Source organism: Schistocerca serialis, chromosome 1 (genome assembly GCF_023864345.2).
Source record: "Schistocerca serialis cubense isolate TAMUIC-IGC-003099 chromosome 1, iqSchSeri2.2, whole genome shotgun sequence".
In the NCBI taxonomy this organism is placed as follows: domain Eukaryota; kingdom Metazoa; phylum Arthropoda; class Insecta; order Orthoptera; family Acrididae; genus Schistocerca; species Schistocerca serialis.
The window spans coordinates 152,350,079-152,371,187 of NC_064638.1; the positions used below are offsets into that span (position 1 = coordinate 152,350,079).

At 40.0% G+C, this 21,109-nt stretch overlaps 1 protein-coding gene across 3 annotated transcripts in view; it reads right to left on the reverse strand.

Moving 5' to 3' along the window:
- Positions 1–3,293: 3,293 nt before the first annotated feature.
- LOC126464419 (NCK-interacting protein with SH3 domain) overlaps positions 3,294–21,109 on the reverse strand; it is an 84,459-nt gene continuing 66,643 nt past the window's right edge. Inside the window, exons 5-8 of one of the 3 annotated variants that reach the window (XM_050096235.1) lie at positions 12,420–12,523; positions 6,823–7,044; positions 5,192–5,364; positions 3,294–4,461 (exon numbers count right to left, since the gene is read on the reverse strand). In XM_050096235.1, the coding sequence (XP_049952192.1) occupies positions 4,270–4,461; positions 5,192–5,364; positions 6,823–7,044; positions 12,420–12,523 (691 nt within the window). In that variant the 3' untranslated portion in view covers positions 3,294–4,269. The remainder of the gene's footprint in view (positions 4,462–5,191; positions 5,365–6,822; positions 7,045–12,419; positions 12,524–21,109) is intronic. The other 2 variants (XM_050096233.1, XM_050096234.1) reach the window with 2 other exon arrangements.

The window sequence follows — 21,109 nt, forward strand, 5'->3', positions numbered from 1 at the left end:
TTGACTCCAACTAAATATACAGGGTGATTCACGAAGATATGCAAATATTTTAATGTGTTGTTCTACAAGTAAAACAAAAGAAAAAAGTTCACATAAACATAGGTCTGCAAATGTTTAGTTACGGAGTTATGGATAATAAAGGATTTTGCCTGAAATTTAGCAACTTCGCTAATACAAAGCCATCACAAAACTGTACGAGATTAAAGTAAAGCAAGATTTCCATTTATTTTTTTGTTATTTGTCTGATGAATCTAATAAAACAGGTCCCAGACATTTATCTGCAGTAGTTTTCCAGAACATCCAGGGAAGCAAAGATTATTACACGAGTAATTTTGTTAACTTTCCATTAAGAATGTAGAAACGTTTATGTCATTGTTGCCAACCATTAGGGAGTTGTTTCAGTCATTTCCTAACCTCGAAATGAGTTAAGTTTTCTGTATTGTCCAGTGAAAGAACATAATAACAACAGTTTATTTACGTGAAACCACATAGTAATTGTTGTAGTTTGTAGATTGTTTATGAAACAGGGATGCCTTTCAAATTTATGTCAGAGGAATACGTTGATATTGTGTTTATTTATGGCAAATGTGATGGTAATGCAACAGCTGCAGTTAACGAATATCACGTACATCATCCAACTCGGAGGAATTTAAAAAACCACATTGGGCCAAGTAGTTAAAAAATTAAAAATTTTATAAAATTCCGTCTCTGCTTCTCTGGAGGTTCTGGGAAACTACTGTAGATATATGTCTGGGAGATGTTTTATTAGATTCACCAGATCAATAACAACAAAATAAATGAAAATCGTGCTTTACTTTAACCTCTTACAGTTTTGCGATTGCTTCATATTAGCGAAATTGCTAAATTTCAGGCAAAATCTTTTACCAGCCAACTCCATAATAAACATTTTTGAATCTATGTTTATATGAACTTTTTTCTTTAGTTTTACTTGTAGAATAACAAATTAAAAATTTGCATACCTTCATAAATCACTCTGTATTGCCCTAGGTCTCTTGAATCAGTGAAATATCTGTGACAGCCTTCTTACATGGATCATCTCATAGTGTGTTGTTCTCCTGTTTATAACCATCTGACAGGGCATCCCCACCTGTGTCTGAAATAGTGCCTGTGCAGGAAGGAGCAATGGATTATTGTCCCTGAAAACTTCACTAATGGAGTTCTTTGAGGATATTATGCTTCCAAAAAGCTATCATAGGCTTTCTCGAGACTGAAAATCACAGCTGCCAGCTATTGCTTGCTTAGGACAGCTTGCTGTACAGCCATCTCTAGCAGCATTAAATTATCAATTATAGAGCGATATCTTCTGAAGCCACAACAGAAATGAGGAAGGACCTATTTGGATTCGAGACTCCAGACCAAAAGGCAGTTAGCATCCACTACAAGGTGTTTTCTACATATCTGGTGTCTTCAATCATGATAACTACTCTGGCATGTACGGTCCTTCCTTAGTTTGAAGAGCTGGATTAAGATCAGTTAGTCAGGGAATTGCCCAGTCATTCATACTCTGTTTCCCCTGTAATGTTCTGTAACATACATAAATGTATTTTATTATGAATGGGTGACATGACATGTGCCACACATCAGGTCCATCTTCCACTTGGAGATTTGGCCGATGTACCTTTTGTAATTTTGGCATAAAAATCTCAAACCCTCTTCTGCATGAACACAAAGTGACAATGAAATAACGACATCTGGTTCACGGAAGCTGTTATTTCATGACATGACATGACATGTGCCACACATCAGGTCCATCTTCCACTTGGAGATTTGGCCGATGTACCTTTTGTAATTTTGGCATAAAAATCTCAAACCCTCTTCTGCATGAACACAAAGTGACAATGAAATAACGACATCTGGTTCACGGAAGCTGTTATTTCAGCATGGATTGTCACCTAGGTTGATTCCAAATTGGTAGGGATTTACAGTTATTTGCCTTATGTTAGATAGGGTTGTTGAGTAGCTTTGCACCAGTGTAAAGAGCACTTACCACTAGACATGAAGAAAAATGCCTACTTGAAAATAATTTACCTTATTTAGAAATTATGAAAATTACAGTTCTACTGAAACTGATTATCAGCAAGAAATGCTATTACAAAGCATATTATGTACTGGGAAGTGAGTATGAGAGAAAAAGAGAGATACATAGCGAGCGAGCGAGAGAGAGAGAGAGAGAGAGAGAGAGAGAGAGAGAGAGAGAATTCCAAAATGCCTAAAAAGATTCCTGAAAGATGAGAGGGATATCTACTTCAAACAATATTCTTGCTGCTCACATCTGCTACAATGATGCTATCAACACACACAACATTACACCATCGCATACAACATTGGTTGCTGTATTTTATAGAAGAAGACTGAAGGCACTTACAGCATCCAGCACATGAACACTGAGTGCATCAGATCAATACATTCCAATAACAGACCAGGTACATAATGATTGGAAAATGAGGCGGGGGATATCATGGATGCAAGAGGCATTATCCCCCACATTATAGAAGTGCTCTTTCCAAAAATTTCAGCTTTTGCTCCTGCTGTCTGCTCTGTCCTGATGAGTATAAGTTTTGCCATTTTTATTCTTTTTTCTCATTTCCAATAACTCTACTTGATTACAATTTTATGTGGTATTTACACAGTACTTCAGCTTTGTCACTCCACAGTAAAGTTCTCGTTTGTGACAGCACACTGCAGCATTGACATATTGTTTCCTAGTGACTGCTTCAAAAATGTTGCCTTAATATAAATGGTGCTTTTCCATGTAAGTATTAAAAACTGAATACTTTGCACACGTGCAATGAGATACTGTTACAAGATAAAGCTGCGATCAACCCATTGGTTTGAATAGCACAGTCCTATAGTGGGCATGGTCATACTGGAATTTGAGCACCGTTGTCTTCTTTCGACATTTGAACTGATTTGCTTAGTCAGTTGTAGAGGGCCTACAGTTTAATGTGAACTCTGAATCACAGTTATACTCACCATTTTCAATATTAAGAAACAATGCCAGCAATGAAAAAGAGATTTAAAAAATCCTAGGACTGATCAGGAATCACACCCATGACCCCATAGTTCGGCACTTGACCACTGAGTCGCCAAGGTACATACCCTTCCAAAATAATATGTATATGGAACTGGTGGGAGTTAAACAGGAGAAAACATATCTGACAACCACACCAAGTAATCGATCACTTTAGTTTTCCTTCATTTTTCAAAACAATTATTTATTCATTAACTTTGTTACAAAGACTAGAAATTAAATAAATAAATTCCTCATAAAAGTTCTAAAAAATTTCATACATAGCATTCTGCAGGTGTGTGTCTGATTTAAATTCTTTGGGCTCAAATTTACTTTATATATTCAATGCATGCATATATACATATATATATATATATATATATGAAAAAACCATCTTCTACTTATCTATTATGTAAAAGTCAAATAACTGTTCAAAAAATGTGTTGCCATGAAGTACACTTAAACATCTAGGTCCTATTCAAATGCAGTTATTTTATGGAAATTTTCCACAGCCATGTGGGACAGACATTCTTCAGCACCATTTTGGTATCAAGCAGGAAAATAATCAGCATCACAAAGGTATTTACCCAATGAAATAATTCCTCGAAATCAGCAATTAAAACATAACATTTAGATATTCATAAGTTCACAATGTTTGCATATTCATTCACAGTTTCAAATACAATAAAGGACAAAATTTAGGTTTTTATAAATAGCTTGCATATCAGAGACAAAAGAATTAATGATTAAAAACAGATTGATTGCTACCTAGTGCTGAAAATGTTACTAAGACCTTCATTTGTACCTCAAAGATATTGGATCACAGACAATAATATGACTACCTGGCAGCGACATAGATTTAAGTATCTATAAAATACTTTTTACCAACATATGTGATTTGGAATCACAAATATCAGACTGAAGGCACACAAAAAATATTTAGGTCTATAGTTTCAAATAGTCTTTCTATAATTACACACTAAACTGTGCAATTAAGGATACTGCAATAGTCTTCTTCTGAATTGAAATAGAATAATGCATGCTACTTTTAGATTGTAATGGAAGACATGGACAGAATCAAATATTTAAAAATGTGCCAAAGCCCATCCTAATGAGCTGCCCCTGTCACAGCTGATGTATAACTAGCTACTTTCATTGTGAAAATGTAAATACCAGCAATTAATTATGCATATTTGGCACAACTTGCAAAAATGATGTTTGTTTAAAAAGAGTATACATTACGCCTTAAAATACTGGGGAAATTCATTGGAGATGTCTCTCACAAGTTGTTGGTCATCACAGCTCAGATCTGACTCTTCACAAAAGATGCGAGTAAAGCATTTACGAATGTCATCCAGTCGGTGGTGGTGTTGTTCATACGCTGTATTCCGCATCACAAGTCTACATAGTTGCAAATATTGCTGGCGACGCTGGAGAAGAGAAATACAAACAACATTACTGTCACTCCTCTATACAAAATTAAACATCTTGAATTATATAAACAAAATGCACCTACTCTGTTGAACTCTATTGCCATTTCATCTTTTATGAATTGTTCCAGTAACTGTTTCCACTTTTACATACAAGTAGCCCTTTCCAAATGTTGAGACCCCGTAAGTAATGGTTTTTTAAACGAGGTTAGAGCCATTTTTAACTGATGATATCCTTCTGTATAGGCACTAACTATCATTTATCCGCAGCTAAGTGGTTGCTTGTCATAATTTTTTTTATATCTTTTAAATCTTACACATTTTAAAATCTGAATCTTGAAGCTATACATTATAGTATGATCATATAATATTTCACCAAAATCTTTGCTGTCCCTATTACAACACAAGGAAATATTTAATTACATAATGTGGGCTTTCTGCATCAGCCATGGATTAATCAGCACAAGGTTTGCAATATCTCATGTAATGGCCATTATCCCAGAAAAAAATTATTTACATCAAAGAATGGATCATTACAGTATGACACAATGCTCAAGGAGATTGTACTGATCCAGTAGTGAACAATCCCTGTGCTGTATGCTCTGTTTTCAGATTACTCTCTATGTAAATGTAAATGGCCACAATGATGAGAATTCTTACATCTATAATGTACAGTGGTTGGGCATAGTTCATCTATCACTAAAAGAAAGTAGTAGATATGATAACTGACCTTTTCACCAGGTGAAAGATCTGCCAGCTGCCGTACAATTATATCAATAAGAACTTTAACATCATTTGTGTAAAAAAGTGCTGCTGTCACTTCAAGACTGAAAAGATCTTTAAACAACTTAAGTACTGAGTGTGGAGGAGCTGGCTGATGTTCAAATACGCGTACAGGGTCCTCTGCAAAAAGTACACCAAACAAACTTATACTGGTCTAACAATTACAGAAACATAAGAAATGAAAAGACAAAAATTAAAATACATATAGGAAAACATACAGAAGTTTATGGACAATCACACACTTTTTCAGCCCAAGTATTTCTTCTTTTGAAGCTTGAGAAAAAACTGAGAAGAAAATAAATGACAGTAACAGAAGAAAGGACATGTCTAAAAGAACTCCACTTAAAAAACAAACAAATAGCATACTTGCAGGAATTAAATAAGGTACATGACATAACTAAAATGTCAATTTCAGAATGAAATGGAACTGAAATTAATAAAGCACAGTCAGGGAGATGTTCAAAACTGCACATGTAAGCAATCTATTACATTGAGATATGAAAGATTAGGGATTAAAGGCCCACACAACATGTGTCATTAGTGATGGAGCTCAAGTCCAGATTTGGAAGGAAATCAGCTACATCTTTATCAAAGGAATTATTCAGGCATTGGGCTTAAGTGATTTAGGGAGATTGCAGTACACCTAAATCTGTATGATCAGACAGTGAGGTACTCCCGAATCCAAGTACAGTAGAGACACTTGCGCCACTGCATCACTTTGCTGGAACACGCGCAGTGAGCTAAAAGAACTATCTAGAACAAAAAGTGGTAAAGAAATATGAGATATATCATCAGTGACGGTAAAGAAATATCCTGATAAATAAAACATGTGAACCCTATACTGGGTGACAAATGGCTCTTTTGAAATTAGTGAGTGTTACAGTGGAACAGGATGACATCTGAAGAAAGGGTTTAGAAACAGAAGAGAATAAATGAAGTTGCATACAGCAGAATGTTTAAGTGACAGGTTTTCTAGGAAGTGAGTAAGTGTTGCTGCATGGAAACAGAGGAGCTGGGATGGATCTTAACTTACTTGAGTACAGTATAGGTGAGTACACAGAGTTGTTTTACTGCAGTATAACACACAGAACCTGATCACATAGATAGTTTGGTCTATTTTATTTCCTTTTTTGAAGTTCTAATTTTTAAGTCTGAAATGGGTCAACAACTAATTCAAACCTAACTAGGTCTTTATTATTATTATTATTATTATATTATTGATGTATTGTTGTTAGTGAGAACTTTTGACACAGAATTTTACATGAGCATTATTAGTTTTTCCATCTTGTATGTCATTATTGGTACATAGCTCTGAATAATAAGTTCTTTACTTTTGTCATATTTTCATTTTCTATTATTACAATATTGATGAGGTTCTCACAGAGAGATGTTTGATTCAAGACAAGAGTTACTATTCAGTTTTCATATTGCTGATACCACCGTAATAATTATAAATTATAACCTCAGAATTGTTTAAGATTTACAGAGTTAATGTTCTTAATATTTCTTTCATGCACTCAGTGCCAGGTAACATAAAATAAATTAATTTCAACAAAATGACATAAGTCAGATAAATACCTTCCCTATTAAGTAGAAAGAGAATCTTCTCTGTAAAAGTCTTTGCAACAGGAAGCTCCGAAAGTGCCTTTAGCAGAATGTTTTCATTTGAGCTGGAGAACTGGAGATTGTAAGACAACAGAACATTCACCATCAAGTCAGGTAGTTTTTCCTCAACATCTGTTTCTGGAGGGTTCTCCACAATATTCGACAGAAACAGCACAAATTCCTGACCCAAGTGTTCTGTGAACAAATAAAAATATTTTAGTACTGGTAGTTCACAAGATTGTGTTCACAAACTGAAAATGACACACACTTTAATTCTGTATTATAACAACAGAGACAGACAATTCACAAACAATTAGGACACGCAACCACACATCCACAACTATTCCATGTACCCTGCTGGTATCCTCCCCGCAAAATTTTTGTGCACTATTCACAGTATTGCAAAAAGAATCCTACATTGCAAGTAAATTCTTGCAAATCATTCCCTTCAAGTGGGGGTAAACAGCTGTGTATTTTTTGAAAGACAGTGTAGAGTTCCCATCTTGGTTGTTGCTTACACTTTACAGTGTCTTTCAACAAATTGTTGTGAGCTTATGTGAATTATTTGTGTGTAATTTTATCTATGTGACAATGTAATTCATCATTAATGCTTTATTAAATTACTTTTATGTCATGAACACTGTATCCACTACAGCACATGTAACACTAAACGATTGTAGAAAAATGATGGCCCTTTAAGGGCTCTCCAAAAACCAATAATGTAGACAATGGTCCCCCCCTTCCCAACAACTCGCCACACAGATTACTTCAGCAAACTAAGAACCTCATTTGTTCAGCTTGCCACAATTTAGGAGTAAGGCTGAACAGATGGAGTGGATCTTCAAGAAGCCAGCATATAATGCTGTGAGTGAGGTAGATTCCAATGTAGCACTAACACTTAGCAGACTACACCTAACACCAAAGAGAATATCTGATAGATATTCTCTTTGGTTGCCAGCCAAGGATACTGTACTATTTACTACATCCAATGCCTTAAACTTCTTTTCCCCACCTCAGCCACTATTGTCCTGGTGTCACAGTTTATGCTCAGTTTATTAGACATGGTCATGTTAAGCATCTTCCAGAGTGATTGTCTTCCAAGGCTGCCACCCATTAGTAGTGGAAATATTTGATATGTGCATGGGTCAACAACAAAATCAACTATGACTGCAACCAGCAATGAAATTTCATTGTCATTTGCATTAAATGACACTTGCAGCCTACTCCAGCCACTTGTCCAGTCCGAATGGCACCCTCAAGCCAGCATCACGTGGTCCACCTAAGATGTGCACCTGTGGAGTAGTGCCCCAACCATACTTGTTTGGAACTGCAGACTGGTTTATGTCAACTTACTACATAACACACACAGGATATTCATAATATGAACCTGCACACATGCACTATATGGCAATAATGCACAGGAGCAGATCTGGATAAACTGAAAGAACCAGAGGTTGTACAGAGTTTCAGGGAGAGCATAAGGGAACAATTGACAGGAATGGGGGAAAGAAATACAGTAGAAGAAGAATGGGTAGCTTTGAGGGATGAAGTAGTGAACGCAGCAGAGGATAAAGTAGGTGAAAAGATGAGGGCTAGTAGAAATCCTTTGGTAACAGAAGATATATTGAATTTAATTGATGGAAGGGGAAAATATAAAAATGCAGTAAATGAAGCAGGCAAAAAGGAATACAAACGTCCCAAAAATGAGATTGACAGGAAGTGCAAAATGGCTAAGCAGGGATGGCTAGAGGACAAATGTAAGGATGTAGAGGCTTATCTCACTAGGGGTAAGATAGATACTGCCTACAGGAAAATTAGAGAGACCTTTGGAGAAAAGAGAACCACTTGTATGAATATCCACTTGTATGAATATCAAGAGCTCAGATGGAAACCCAGTTCTAAGCAAAGAAGGGAAAGCAGAAAGGTGGAGGGAGTATATAGAGGGTCTATACAAGGGCAATGTACTTGAGGACAATATTATGGAAATGGAAGAGGATGTAGATGAAGATGAAATGGGAGATACAATACTGCGTGAAGAGTTTGACAGAGCACTGAAAGACCTGAGTCGAAACATGGCCCCTGGAGTAGACAACATTCCATTAGAACTACGGACAGCCTTGGGAGAGCCAGTCGTGACAAAACTCTACCATCTGATGAGCAAGATATATGAGACAGGCAAAATACCCTCAGACTTCAAGAAGAATATAATAATTCCAATCCCAAAGAAGCAGGTGTTGACAGATGTGAAAATTACCAAACTATCAGTTTAATAAGTCACAGCTGCAAAACGAATTGAAAAACTGGTAGAAGCTGACCTCGGGGAAGGTCAGTTTGGATTCCATAGAAATATGGGAACACCTGAGGCAATACTGACCCTACGACTAATCTTAGAAGCTAGATTAAGAAAAGGCAAACCCACATTTCTAGCATTTGTAGACTTGGAGAAAGCTTTTGACAATGTTGACTGGAATACTCTCTTTCAAATTCTGAAGGTGGCAGGGGTAAAATACAGGGAGCGAAAGGCTATTTCCAATGTGTACAGAAACCAGATGGCAGTTATAAGAGTCGAGGGACATGAAAGGGAAGCAGCGGTTGGGAAGGGAGTGAGACAGGGTTGTAGCCTGTCCCCGATGCTATTCAATCTGTATATTCAGCAAGCAGTGAAGGAAACAAAAGAAAAATTCGTAGTAGGTATTAAAATCCATGGAGAAGAAATAAAAACTTTGAGGTTCGCCGATGACATTGTAATTCTGTCAGAGACAGCAAAGGACTTGGAAGAGCAGTTGAATGGAATGGATAGTGTCTCGAAAGGAGGATATAAGATGAACATCAACAAAAGCAAAACGAGGATAATGGAATGTAGTTGAATTAAGTCGGGTGATGCTGAGGGAATTAGATTAGGAAATGAGACACTTAAAGTAGTAAAAGAGTTTTGCTATTTGGGGTGCAAAATAACTGATGATGGTCGAAGTAGAGAGGATACAAAATGTAGACTGGCAATGGCAAGGAAAGCATTTCTGAACAAGAGAAATTTGTTAACATCGAGTATAGATTTAAGTGTCAGGAAGTCGTTTCTGAAAGTAATTGTATGGAGTGTAGCCATGTATGGAAGTGAAACATGGACGATAAATAGTTTGGACAAGAAGAGAATAGAAGCTTTTGAAATGTGGTGCTACAGAAGAATGCTGAAGATTAGATGGGTAGATCACATAATTAATGAGGAAGTATTGAATAGGATTGGGGAGAAGAGAAGTTTGTGGCACAACTTGACTAGAAGAAGGGATTGGTTGGTAGCACATGTTCTGAGGCATCAAGGGATCACCAATTTAGTATTGGAGGGCAGCGTGGAGGGTAAAAATCGTAGAGGGAGACCAAGAGATGAATACACTAAACAGATTCAGAAGGATGTAGTTTGCAGTAGGTACTGGGAGAAGCTTGCATGGGATAGAGTAGCATGGAGAGCTGCATAAAACCAGTCTCAGGACTGAAGACCACAACAACAACAACAGGTAAGTGCTGACAAGCCACTTTGTCTCCTTGTAATTACATAGTTTTCAGAGCTGAATTTCCCATTAGATACATTGAAGCACCTTTCACTTTTGACATGTTTATAAATATAGTGCACAGATAATAACACAATATTTGGAAATACAGTTTTGTCACATTCCCTGGTGTGATCTGATGTAGAATTTTATGCTAGATCATACACATATTGTCAAAAATTGTACTAAATCAATGCCTCTGTGATAATTTGAATTATCCTCATAGTGCAAACAGGTCGGCACGCATTGGGCTATGTTCACATTAGGGTTCGCAGCTCCTGCCTTCATGGAAAAACAATCTGCATCTACACACCAGTGCTGCTGTGTGTGTGTGTGTGTGTGTGTGTGTGTGTGTGTGTGTGGGGGGGGGGGGGGGGGGGGGGGGGGGAACAGATATAGCATTATCCATTCCATTTTGAAGATAAATTGAAGTAAAAGTAAGGTTTCTTCATCTTATGTTATGCCAATGGCAAATAAAGAAGGAATATAGAGACAGAATGGTTTTATTAAAAAATGCTGGGTTTCATAATGGTATAATCTATATTTTTAGTAAAACATAATTTCCAATTAGATGACTGATTCTACTTCTTCACCTTTTCATTTGTCATTACTCTTGTTTTCCTTTTCTGACATAAAAAAGGAAAATGTCATATGGCACTTCCCATTTACACTTTTTTTGTTGTTGTAATAGTTATGTTTCAAGTAAAAGTGGCAGATCACAGTTCACTGAAATATATTATAAAAGACAACATTACATGTGCCCTGGCAGGTCATCAGTGTTATGCTTTGGTGTCTAACAATTTTAAATTACACTGCTAAATTTGTCACTTGAGTCATATTAAATATTTGCTTATAGAACATATTTAAGGAACTTTTTTCCCATCATAATTTGAAAGTAATTATAGAATGGTTGTTCTGTTTCATGTAGAATGATTGGGGATTGGAGCAATACAGCTCTGTTCACATCACTGAGAGTGGCTAATCACCAGACAGCTAGAGCATCACATTTAGCTGACGGCCAGTGACTGCAAGATGAATTGTTTAAAACCCACTGTAACTGTAAAACAAAGAAGAAGAATATTGAAAATTTCTTTTACTAAAGATGTTTTTCTAGTTAGCTGTAATTAATTTGTATTTCATCACAAAATCTTATTTGGCATATGACTTTATGTGTATCATGACAGAACATGTAATAGTGCTCAATTCTTCAAAAACTAAAAAACAATAATTATTTCTGAAATGTGACAAAATTACATTGGATGAAGAATTTATTTTCAGGTTAACCACTCTGCTTTGAGTAGGGTAAAATGCATAAGGTAAAGTAATGATATTTTTATAAAGTTACAAAATCAAAGAGGTTTGTTGCAGCATGTTGCCATGTAAATTTTCACATTCACGGGGTACTTGCTAAAAAGTTTTCTCCTACAAGAACCTGCATTAAAAGAAAAATACATGCTAAATATGATGTCCATGTTTTGCATAAACATGGTCACATAGCAGCACAGTGTATCACAGTGGTTTATGAAGCTATATGTATTTGAAATAATTTGTCCCTCTTCTGTGCTTATTTCATGAGTACAAAGATAAATGATATTGCTAAACATATTGGTTGCATTGTCATTAACAATTTTTTGGTCCCAAAACCTTAAGTTTTAAAATTATGTATAATTAACAAATTTTGAACAAATCTGAATGTAACATTAGTTGTATGAGCAAATAATATATTTCTTTATGAATGGAAGCATTAACAGTTCATACTCAGCTTTCATGTACTTCTGAGAAATTAAGTTGACGTTGTAGACCAAAACTTCTGGAACTAAAAACACTATACAAGATTTGCAATAAATACCTTATTTATTAAATCTTTTATAATCTCAAACATACCAGTAAGTCTGCAACCCTTGCTTAAGCAAAGAGATACCTTATCAAGCAATCTCTTTGCACATCTGTGTGACGACAAATACCTTCTATACCAATAGACAATCTGTTACTATCACTGAGTGATGCTTCATTCTGGACAGAACTTACCAAGATGTGTAACAGGCATGGCTTCACCCATGGAGAAAAGCATAGACAGGAGTACAGCACAGAGTGTCAGGCAGGGAACATTGTAAGAACTGCTCTTCATGTACCTAACATAGAATAATGATAATTCAGCAAATTACATGTACTGTGAAACAAGGTATATAAAATTTCACATAAAAAGCTATTAACAGTAAATGATTATTTGGATATATAGGCTTAAAAGTGAATTGATATTTAGGATTTGTCACTGGAAATATTTCAGTAACAAAGAACAGTGTTTATCATAGGGAGGTATGCAGTTATTGGTGCAAAATTACACAATTGTTACCAACAGAACAAGGGTATTTGTTCTAAACAATTTAAAATGGCACATGTTTACCTTCTTTTCACATACGAAAAAATGATACATAAAATTACAGTCTGCAGTCAATGTATTAAGTATTTACATCTTCTGTGTGGCAGAGGAGACAGCTTATAAACTCATATAGTAATTACATGTTTATCACCTAACATAGTTTATGTAGACAAAGAACAGTGCAACTGAATGACTGGTGGCACCTTTTTAGAAGCAGCGGTTTTTAAAAAAATGCTATTTACAGTTTTTACGCAAACCTAGCTGAGGATGAGAGAGGTTTTTATTTGTTATATTAAAAGCGAAGCTGCAGTAAATGTTTAACAGCAGTGAAAAGATTACCAAGAAAGGGCCTGAAAAGTTTTACTAAAAATTCACTTTTACCAGCACAAGCAATGTTACAGGCACAAATATTTTCAAAACTTGATAATGATGGCATGAGATTAGTGTATCAGTTCCTTAGGTCTGCATTTTAGACTTGAAGCAGAAGTTGTGTTTATGGATTCACTCCATTAACAAAAAAGATTTAGTTTATCAGATCATAAGTCTCTCACCTCTCCTAACTTTGAACTCTTCCATCATTTTCTGATGTGTCCATCAGTGACTACGCGCTTCTTATATCCATAAATATTTGTTCTCTTTTCCCCAAGACACTTTCCTCCTGTAAAGTACCAGGATCTCCCTTATGCTTACTTAAATATATTTATACCTTACATATAACTATAAAACTGAAAGGAAATGTATTGAAACATGCCTTGTGAATTCTGTCAATCTTGCAAGTGTCTGTCATGTTATCATTTGTTACCATCTTAAATTAGGAGTCCAAGGAGAAATTTATGACTGTCTAAAAATGGATTAATAACAGTCTTCACCACAATAAAACATTTATTTATAACAGTTACCAGTTTCGGTCAGAACATGACCGTCTCCAGATTATTTATAGCATGACATTTGGCAATGGTGGTGAATAGTTGGTTGGTTGGTTTAAAAGACGGAGGAGGGGGGGGGGGGGGGGGGGCACCAAACTGTGAGGTCATTGGTCCCTTGCTCTCTGCTCTCAGTAAAATAATTGCACAAGGGAAAGAAAAAAAGAAAAGAGACGTACAGCACAATAACAGGAGAAAGAAAGAACCAGAAGAACTACAGGACAACCAACACTACGATGGACAAAACAGAAAAAGAAGACCACAGAGAGAAGCAAGAAACAGGTAGAAGGGATAAAACAAGAGAGCAGATGATAGTGGCTGGCCGACCATGAGAATAAAAGGAAAAGCTAGCCACTCTGCGACACATTAAAACATCCAGCCTAAAAGCATTAGAGTGCAGAACACGAAGGGACAAAGAACATGCGTTAAAACTTACACAGAATGTATAAACCCACTGTCACGTATAAAACGTAAAACTAAATTAGCTGATGAAGTGTTGTCACCTAAAATTAATGGCAATGAGTCCGGTAACTAAAGTGTCCATCTCAGGGCAACCAAAGAAGGACAGCTCACCGAGATACGGGCCACTGTCAGCTGGGCGCCACACCAACACTGACGCGGGTCATCACGGCGCAGGAGGTAGCTCTGTGTCACCCAAGCATGGCCAATGCAGAACCGACAGAGAACAACAGAGGCCCTGCGAGAGGCCCAGATGGAGGTCTTCCACACATTCATAGTCTCCTTAATGGCATGCAGTTTGCAGTGCGTATGAGGTTATGCCATTCTGTCTCCCAAAGCCGCAAAACCTTGCGGTATAGTACTGAACGCAGGTCAGTTGCAGAGGAGCCAGTCTCCATACGAGGTTTCCATGTACCCTGTTTGACCGGCCTGTCAGCAAGTTCGTTGCCTCAGATGCCAATGTGATCGGGGCCCAGACAAACACCACTGAATGACTGGACCGTTCCAGGGCATAGATGGACTCCTGGATGGTCGCTACCAAAGGACGACGAGGGTAGTACTGGTCAATAGCTTGTAGGCTGCTCAAGGAGTAAGTACACAGAAGAAACTACTCCCCAGGGTACAAACAGATGTGCTCAAGAACACGGGATATAGCCACCAGCTCCGCAGTGAAGTCTCTGCAGCCATCAAGCAAGGAATGCTGTTTAATATGTCTTCCATGGACATATGTGAAGCCGACGTGATCATCAGCCATCGAGCTGTCGGTAAGCAACTTCATGGCCTTGGTACATGTGAAGAATCTCAAGGAAGTGGCAGCAGAGAGCCGCAGGGTTAACTGAGTCCTTAGGGTCATGTGAAAGGACCAGACAAAGCTGCAGCCTAGATGTACACCATGGAGATGTGCATGAATGGACTTCAAGTATAGGTAGTAAAGGCAAGGACTCCAGTTTGGAAAGAACTGTAACTGGAAGCCCTGACTTGGGCTGCCGATGTGGGAGATGAACTGCCATGGGTGGGAAAAGGAGACGGGAATTCAGCTGCACAGGAGAACTACAAACGTGTGCAACGTAACTGCCCAGCAGTTGTGCACGCCTAACCTGCAATGGAGGGAGTCTAGTCTCCACCAGGAAGCTAGTCACCAGACTTGTCCTACAAGCTCCTGTCACTAGTCGAATGCCACAGTGGTGCACTGAGTCGAGTAAATGAGATGCTGAGGGCGCCGCTGAACCATAAACCAGACTCCCATAGTTAAGGCGGGACTGAACAGGGGCTCTGTAGAGCTGCAGCAGCTTAGAGCAATCTGCACCCCAGTTGGTGTTGCTCAGGAAGCGGAGGGCTTTGAGGTGCTGCCAGCAGTTCCAATAAAGCTTACGAAGGTGGGGAAGTCAAGTCAATCAAGCGTCAAAAACCAGTCCTAAGAATCGATATGTATTCACTACAGTGAGTGGATAGTCATTAAGGTAAAGTTCTGGTTCTGGATGAACGGACGACAGACTTTGCATCCAAAAACTGGAAACCGTGGACTAGAGGATACGACTGTATCTTGTGGATGGCTTCCTGTAGGCACCGCTCAGCAACACCAGTCCTGGTGGAGCAGTACGAAATGCGGAAGTCGTCCACATACAGAGAAGGTGAGACATATGGCCCAACAGCTGCTGCTAGACCATTAATGGCCACTAAAAATAGAGATACACTCAATAGAGAGCCCTGTGGGACCTCATTCTCCTGAATATGGAGGGAGGGTGGGGGGTGGGGGTGGGGGGAACTATGGGAGGCACCAACTTGGACACGGAAAGTATGAAGCGACAGAAAGTTTGGATAAAAATCAGGAGTGGGCCTCGGAGACCCCACTCGTATAATGTGGCAAGAGTATGATGTCACCAAGTCGTGTCATACGCTTTTTGTAATTCAAAAAAGATGACAACCAGGTGTTGGTGTCTGGAAAAGGCTGTTTGGATGGCAGACTCGAGGGACACAATATTACTAGTGGGAGAGTGATTGTGGCGGAAGCCGCCCTAACATGGAGCCAGTAGGCCAACTGACTCCAGGACCCAAACCAACCGCCAACACACCATACATTCCAGCAGCTTACGGAGAACGTTGGTGAGGCTGATGGGTCAATATCTATCCACATCAAGTGGGTTTTTACAGGATTTGAGCACAAGAATGATGGTGCTCTTCCACCATTGTGATGGGAAGACGCCATCACGCCAGATCCGGTAGAAGATGATGAGGAGATGTCGCTTGTAATCAGATGAGAGATGTTTAAACATCTGACTGTGGACACGATCTGTCCCAGGAGCTGTGTCATGGCAATGTGCTACAGCACTGAGGAGCTCCCACTCTATAAATGGGGAATTATAGGATTCACTGTGGCATGTACTGAATGAGAGGACTTTTCCTTCCAGCCGCCGTTTGAGAGTGCAAAACGTTGGAAGTAGGTTCTCTGATGCAGAGGCTTGAGCATAGTGCTCAGCAAAGTGCTCGGCAATTGCGTTTGTGTCAGTAGATAACACGCCATTTATATTAACAATGGGAACACCTGTTAGGGTCTGGTACTCAAACACACGTTTGATCATTGACCATACTTGGGAAGGTGACACATGGCACCCAATGGTCGAGACGTATCTCTCCCAACACACCTGCTTCTGCTGTCTGACAAGTTGGAGAATGTGGGCACGGAGCTGTTTAAAGGCTATGAAGTGAAGTGCTCCAGGGAAGGGTGCCACTTATGCCGCTGTAGAGCTCGCCGACACTCCTTAATTGCTTCAGCAACGTCCAGCGACCACCAAGGGACTGCCTTTTGCGAGGGGCACCCTAAAGAGCGAGGGATCGTGTTTTCTGCCGCAGAAACTAATGTTGGAGTCACCTGCTCAACCATAACATTGATGTTACCATGTGGGGGAGATTCAATGGTGACAGCAGAGGTGAAAGTTTCCCAGTCCACCTTGCTTAAAGCCCATCTGGGCAGGCGTCCATGCGCCTGATGGGTAAGTGGTCACTACCACACGGGTCGTCATGTGCTCGCCAGTGGACAGATGGGAGAAGTCCTGGGCTGCAAATTGATTGGGCTGCAAATTCATAAATCAATGACCAAGTAATTACCATGAGCCACACTGAAATGTGTGACGGCCCCTGTATTTAAGAGGCAGAAGTCAAACTCAGACACTAAAGTTTCGACATCTCTGCCTCGGCCAGAAATCACAGTGCCACCCGACAAGGGGTTATGGGCATTAATGTCTCCAAAAAGTAGGAACGGTTTCGGGAGTTGATCAATCAGTTCAGCTAATACATTCAGGGGTACTGCACCATCTAAAGGAAGATATACTTTGCAGACAGTTATTTCCTGCGTCGTCCTTATTCTGACAGCCACAGCTTCAAGAGGGGTTTGAAGGGGCACAGTTTCACTACAGACTGAATTTAGTACATAAATGCAAACTCCACCTGACACACTATTATAGTCGCTGCGGTTCCTGTAATATCCCTTATAGCTGTGGAGGGCAGGGGTCCGCATTACCGGGAACCAGGTTTCCTGGAGGGTAATGCAGAAAGCAGATGTAAAGCTTAACAGTTGCCAAAGCTCAGCCAGGCGGTGGAAAAAACCGCCACAATTCCACTGGAGGATGACGTCATCGTGAGACTTGTAAGGAATAGAGAATTCAATTAGGCAGTTTACGCCTCAGGGTCACCTGCTGCCACCAACTTATTGCCTGAGCAGTCTATATCCATTGTGTCTGAGGGTCCAGCGAGATCTAGGTCCTCAGTGGATGCCAGAATCTCCACCTCATCCACAGACACAGAGCTTGGAGGTAGTGGTGGTGTGGGTGCCATCAGAAGTCCCTTGGTCTTGGGGATTTTTTGGATTTCTCTCACTGTTCCTTGGGTTTCCCTGGCTAGGAAGACTTCACTGATTCAGTCTCCGGGACTGAGGACGAGTGTGAAGCCCTACGATCAGCTGCTTTTGGGCTCCTCAGCCACTGGCGGGTGTCATCTTTCCCACTAGCAAAAACCGAGGAAGGGAGTGACCCAAGAGACCCAAAGAAGTTGTACGCTCCTCCAGCTTGAAGTGGGGATGGACATCCCCGATGGCTAGTGGGGTGTTGCTCCTGAATTAGATGGTGCAGGGGCAACAGGGAGGAAAGTGCCCCCCCCCCCCTCTCCTACCATCAAGGGGGTGGGTGTAGTCTTCCAGCTCTGAGAGGTGACTGAGGTTGGTGGAGCTGATGGGGCTAGAACTGTTGTAGCGGCAACGTAAGATGATGTCGTGCATACAGGATGTAGAAGCTCAAATTTCCTCTTAACCTCAGTTTTGGTCAGTTAGTCCAGGGTCTTGTAATCCACGATTTTCCTTTCTTTCTGGAGAATCCTGCAGTCTGGTGAGTAAGGCGAATGGTGCTCTCCGCAACTGACACAGATGGGAGGCAGGGCACATGGAGTATTTGGATGTGATAGGCATTCGCAATCTCAACATGTGACGCTGGAAGTACAGCGGGATGACATACGGCTGAACTTCCAGCATTTAAAGCACTGCATTGGGGGAGGGATATAGGGCTTTACATCACTGTGGTAGACCACACCTTGACCTTCTCAAGTAATATACCACCCTCGAAGGCCAAGATGAAGGCACCGATGGCAACCTGATTATACCTAGCACCCTCGTGGACACGTCAAACGAAATGTACACCTTGCCACTCTAATTTGGCGCGCAGCTCATCATCAGACTGCATCTATATCTACATCTTCATCTACATATATACTCCGCTAGTCACCAAGCGGTGTGTGGCGGAGGACACAATTCGCGCCAAAGTCATATTTCACCCCCTCTGTTCCACTCACCGATCGTGTAAGGGAAAAACGACTGTCTGAACGCCTCAGTATGAGCTCTAATTTCCCTTATCTATGAATGGTGATCATTGTACAATCTGAAAGTTGGTTGTAATAATATAGGCTCTACATCCTCGTCGAAGATTGGATTTCGGAATTTAGTGAGCAACCCTTTCCATTCAGCGCGTCATTTATTTGCAAGTGAGTCCCACTTCAAACTTTCAATGAGATTTGTAACGCTCTTGCAATAGCTAAATGAACCAGTCACGCATCTTGTCGCTCTTCTTTGGACCTTCTCAATCTCTTGAATCAGACCCAACTGGTAAGGATCCCATACAGACCAACAATACTCTAAGACTGGACGAACTAATATATTGTATGCAATTTTCTTTGTTGAAGGACTGCATCGCTTCAGGATTCTACCAATAAACCGCAATCTAGGGTTCGCCTCGCCCATTAGTTGTGTAATCTGATAATTCCATTTGAGATCATTTTGAACAGTCACACCCAGATACTTGACGGCTGTTACTGCTTCCAAAGACTGGGAATTTATTTTGTACTCTTACATTAATGGGGATTTTCGCCTTGTTATACACAGTAGGTTGCACTTACTAATATTGAGAGATAGCTGTCAGTCATTAGACCATGAATTTATTTTCTGCAAATCCTCATTAATTTGTTCACAACTTTCATGTTGTTGTTGTTGTTGTTGTTGTTGTTGTGGTCTTCAGTCCTGAGACTGGTTTGATACAACTCTCCATGCTACTCTATCCTGTGCAAGCTTCTTCATCTCCCAGTACCTACTGCAGCCTACATCCTTCTGAATCTGCTTAGTGTATTCATCTCTTAGTCTCCCTCTATGATTTTTACCCTCCACGCTGCCCTCCAATATTAAATTGGTGATCCCTTGATGCCTCAGAACATGTCCTACCAACCAATCCCTTCTTCTACTCAAGTTGTGCCACAAATTTCTCCTATTCAATACCTCCTCATTAGTTATGTGATCTACCCCTCTAATCTTAAGCATTCTTCTGTAGCACCAATGTGGACTCCCTTATTCAGATACTATGGTACGTGATGCAATTGCACAGAACGTTTCTGATGTTCGTATAAGGGAACAGATTTTGAAACTAGTCAATCCCTCCCTTCAACAAGTGATAGACATATTGGATTGGCAGGACACACTTGACTTTGCTCAGGAATCATTTGAAACCTCGCCACCCGTGTGTCAGGTTAACTGGCCCGCCGGGCGAGCTGCACGGAACAGTAAACAGTCCTCGTGCCCGACTGCGCCGCTGCTGCAAGGCTCTCAGCCATGTGTACCGCGCCGGCAAGCAAATGCAGTGCTAAAATCATGCCCGCGGTGTGCTACTAGACATTCGCGTGAGAATTGCCCGTCACGCCAAGCTATTTGCTTTTACTGTCATAAAAAAGGACATGTTCAAAGTGTTTGCCAGAAAAAGCTCAGATCGGAAGCTTAAAACCATTCCATGCCTTTGCTTCGCGCCGGAATCGGAATCGAACCAAGGATACTCAGGCTCACGACACTTTTTCCATGGAAATTCATATAGATCATGCCACTCCGCCCAGTGCCACTCTCTCTAACAGTGACTGTGTTCACCCCACAAATAGTGTGCGTCGACATCGCCGGAACTCCCGTCAAGTCGCAAGTGATTTTGTACCAGTGTCAGTTCACGTTGCACAAGACAGTCGCTCTTGTCGTCAGCAGGACAATAAACTTTTTGTGGACTTGGACATTAACGGCAAAGTGATACCATTCCAGCTCAATACCGGGGCTGCAGTTTCACTGCTCAATCAAGACACTTACAAACTGCTGGGCACACCTCCGTTGCATGCCGTATATGTTAAGTCAAGCACCTATTTAGGTCAAGAGATCCCTGTGTTAGGACACAGCAGCCTTCTTGCAACATACAAGGGACAAACAAAACTTGTGTCATTTTACGTCCTTCGATCTTCTTCTGCAGTGAACTTGTTTGGTTTCGATTTATTTCAGTTGTTTAACTTGTCTATAGTAAATCAGGTCCTATCAGTGAACCAGACTGTGCCTTCAGCCAGTGTTTCTCGTCTCTGTGAAGTATTTGCAGACATTTTTGCACCGGGCCTCGGTTGCG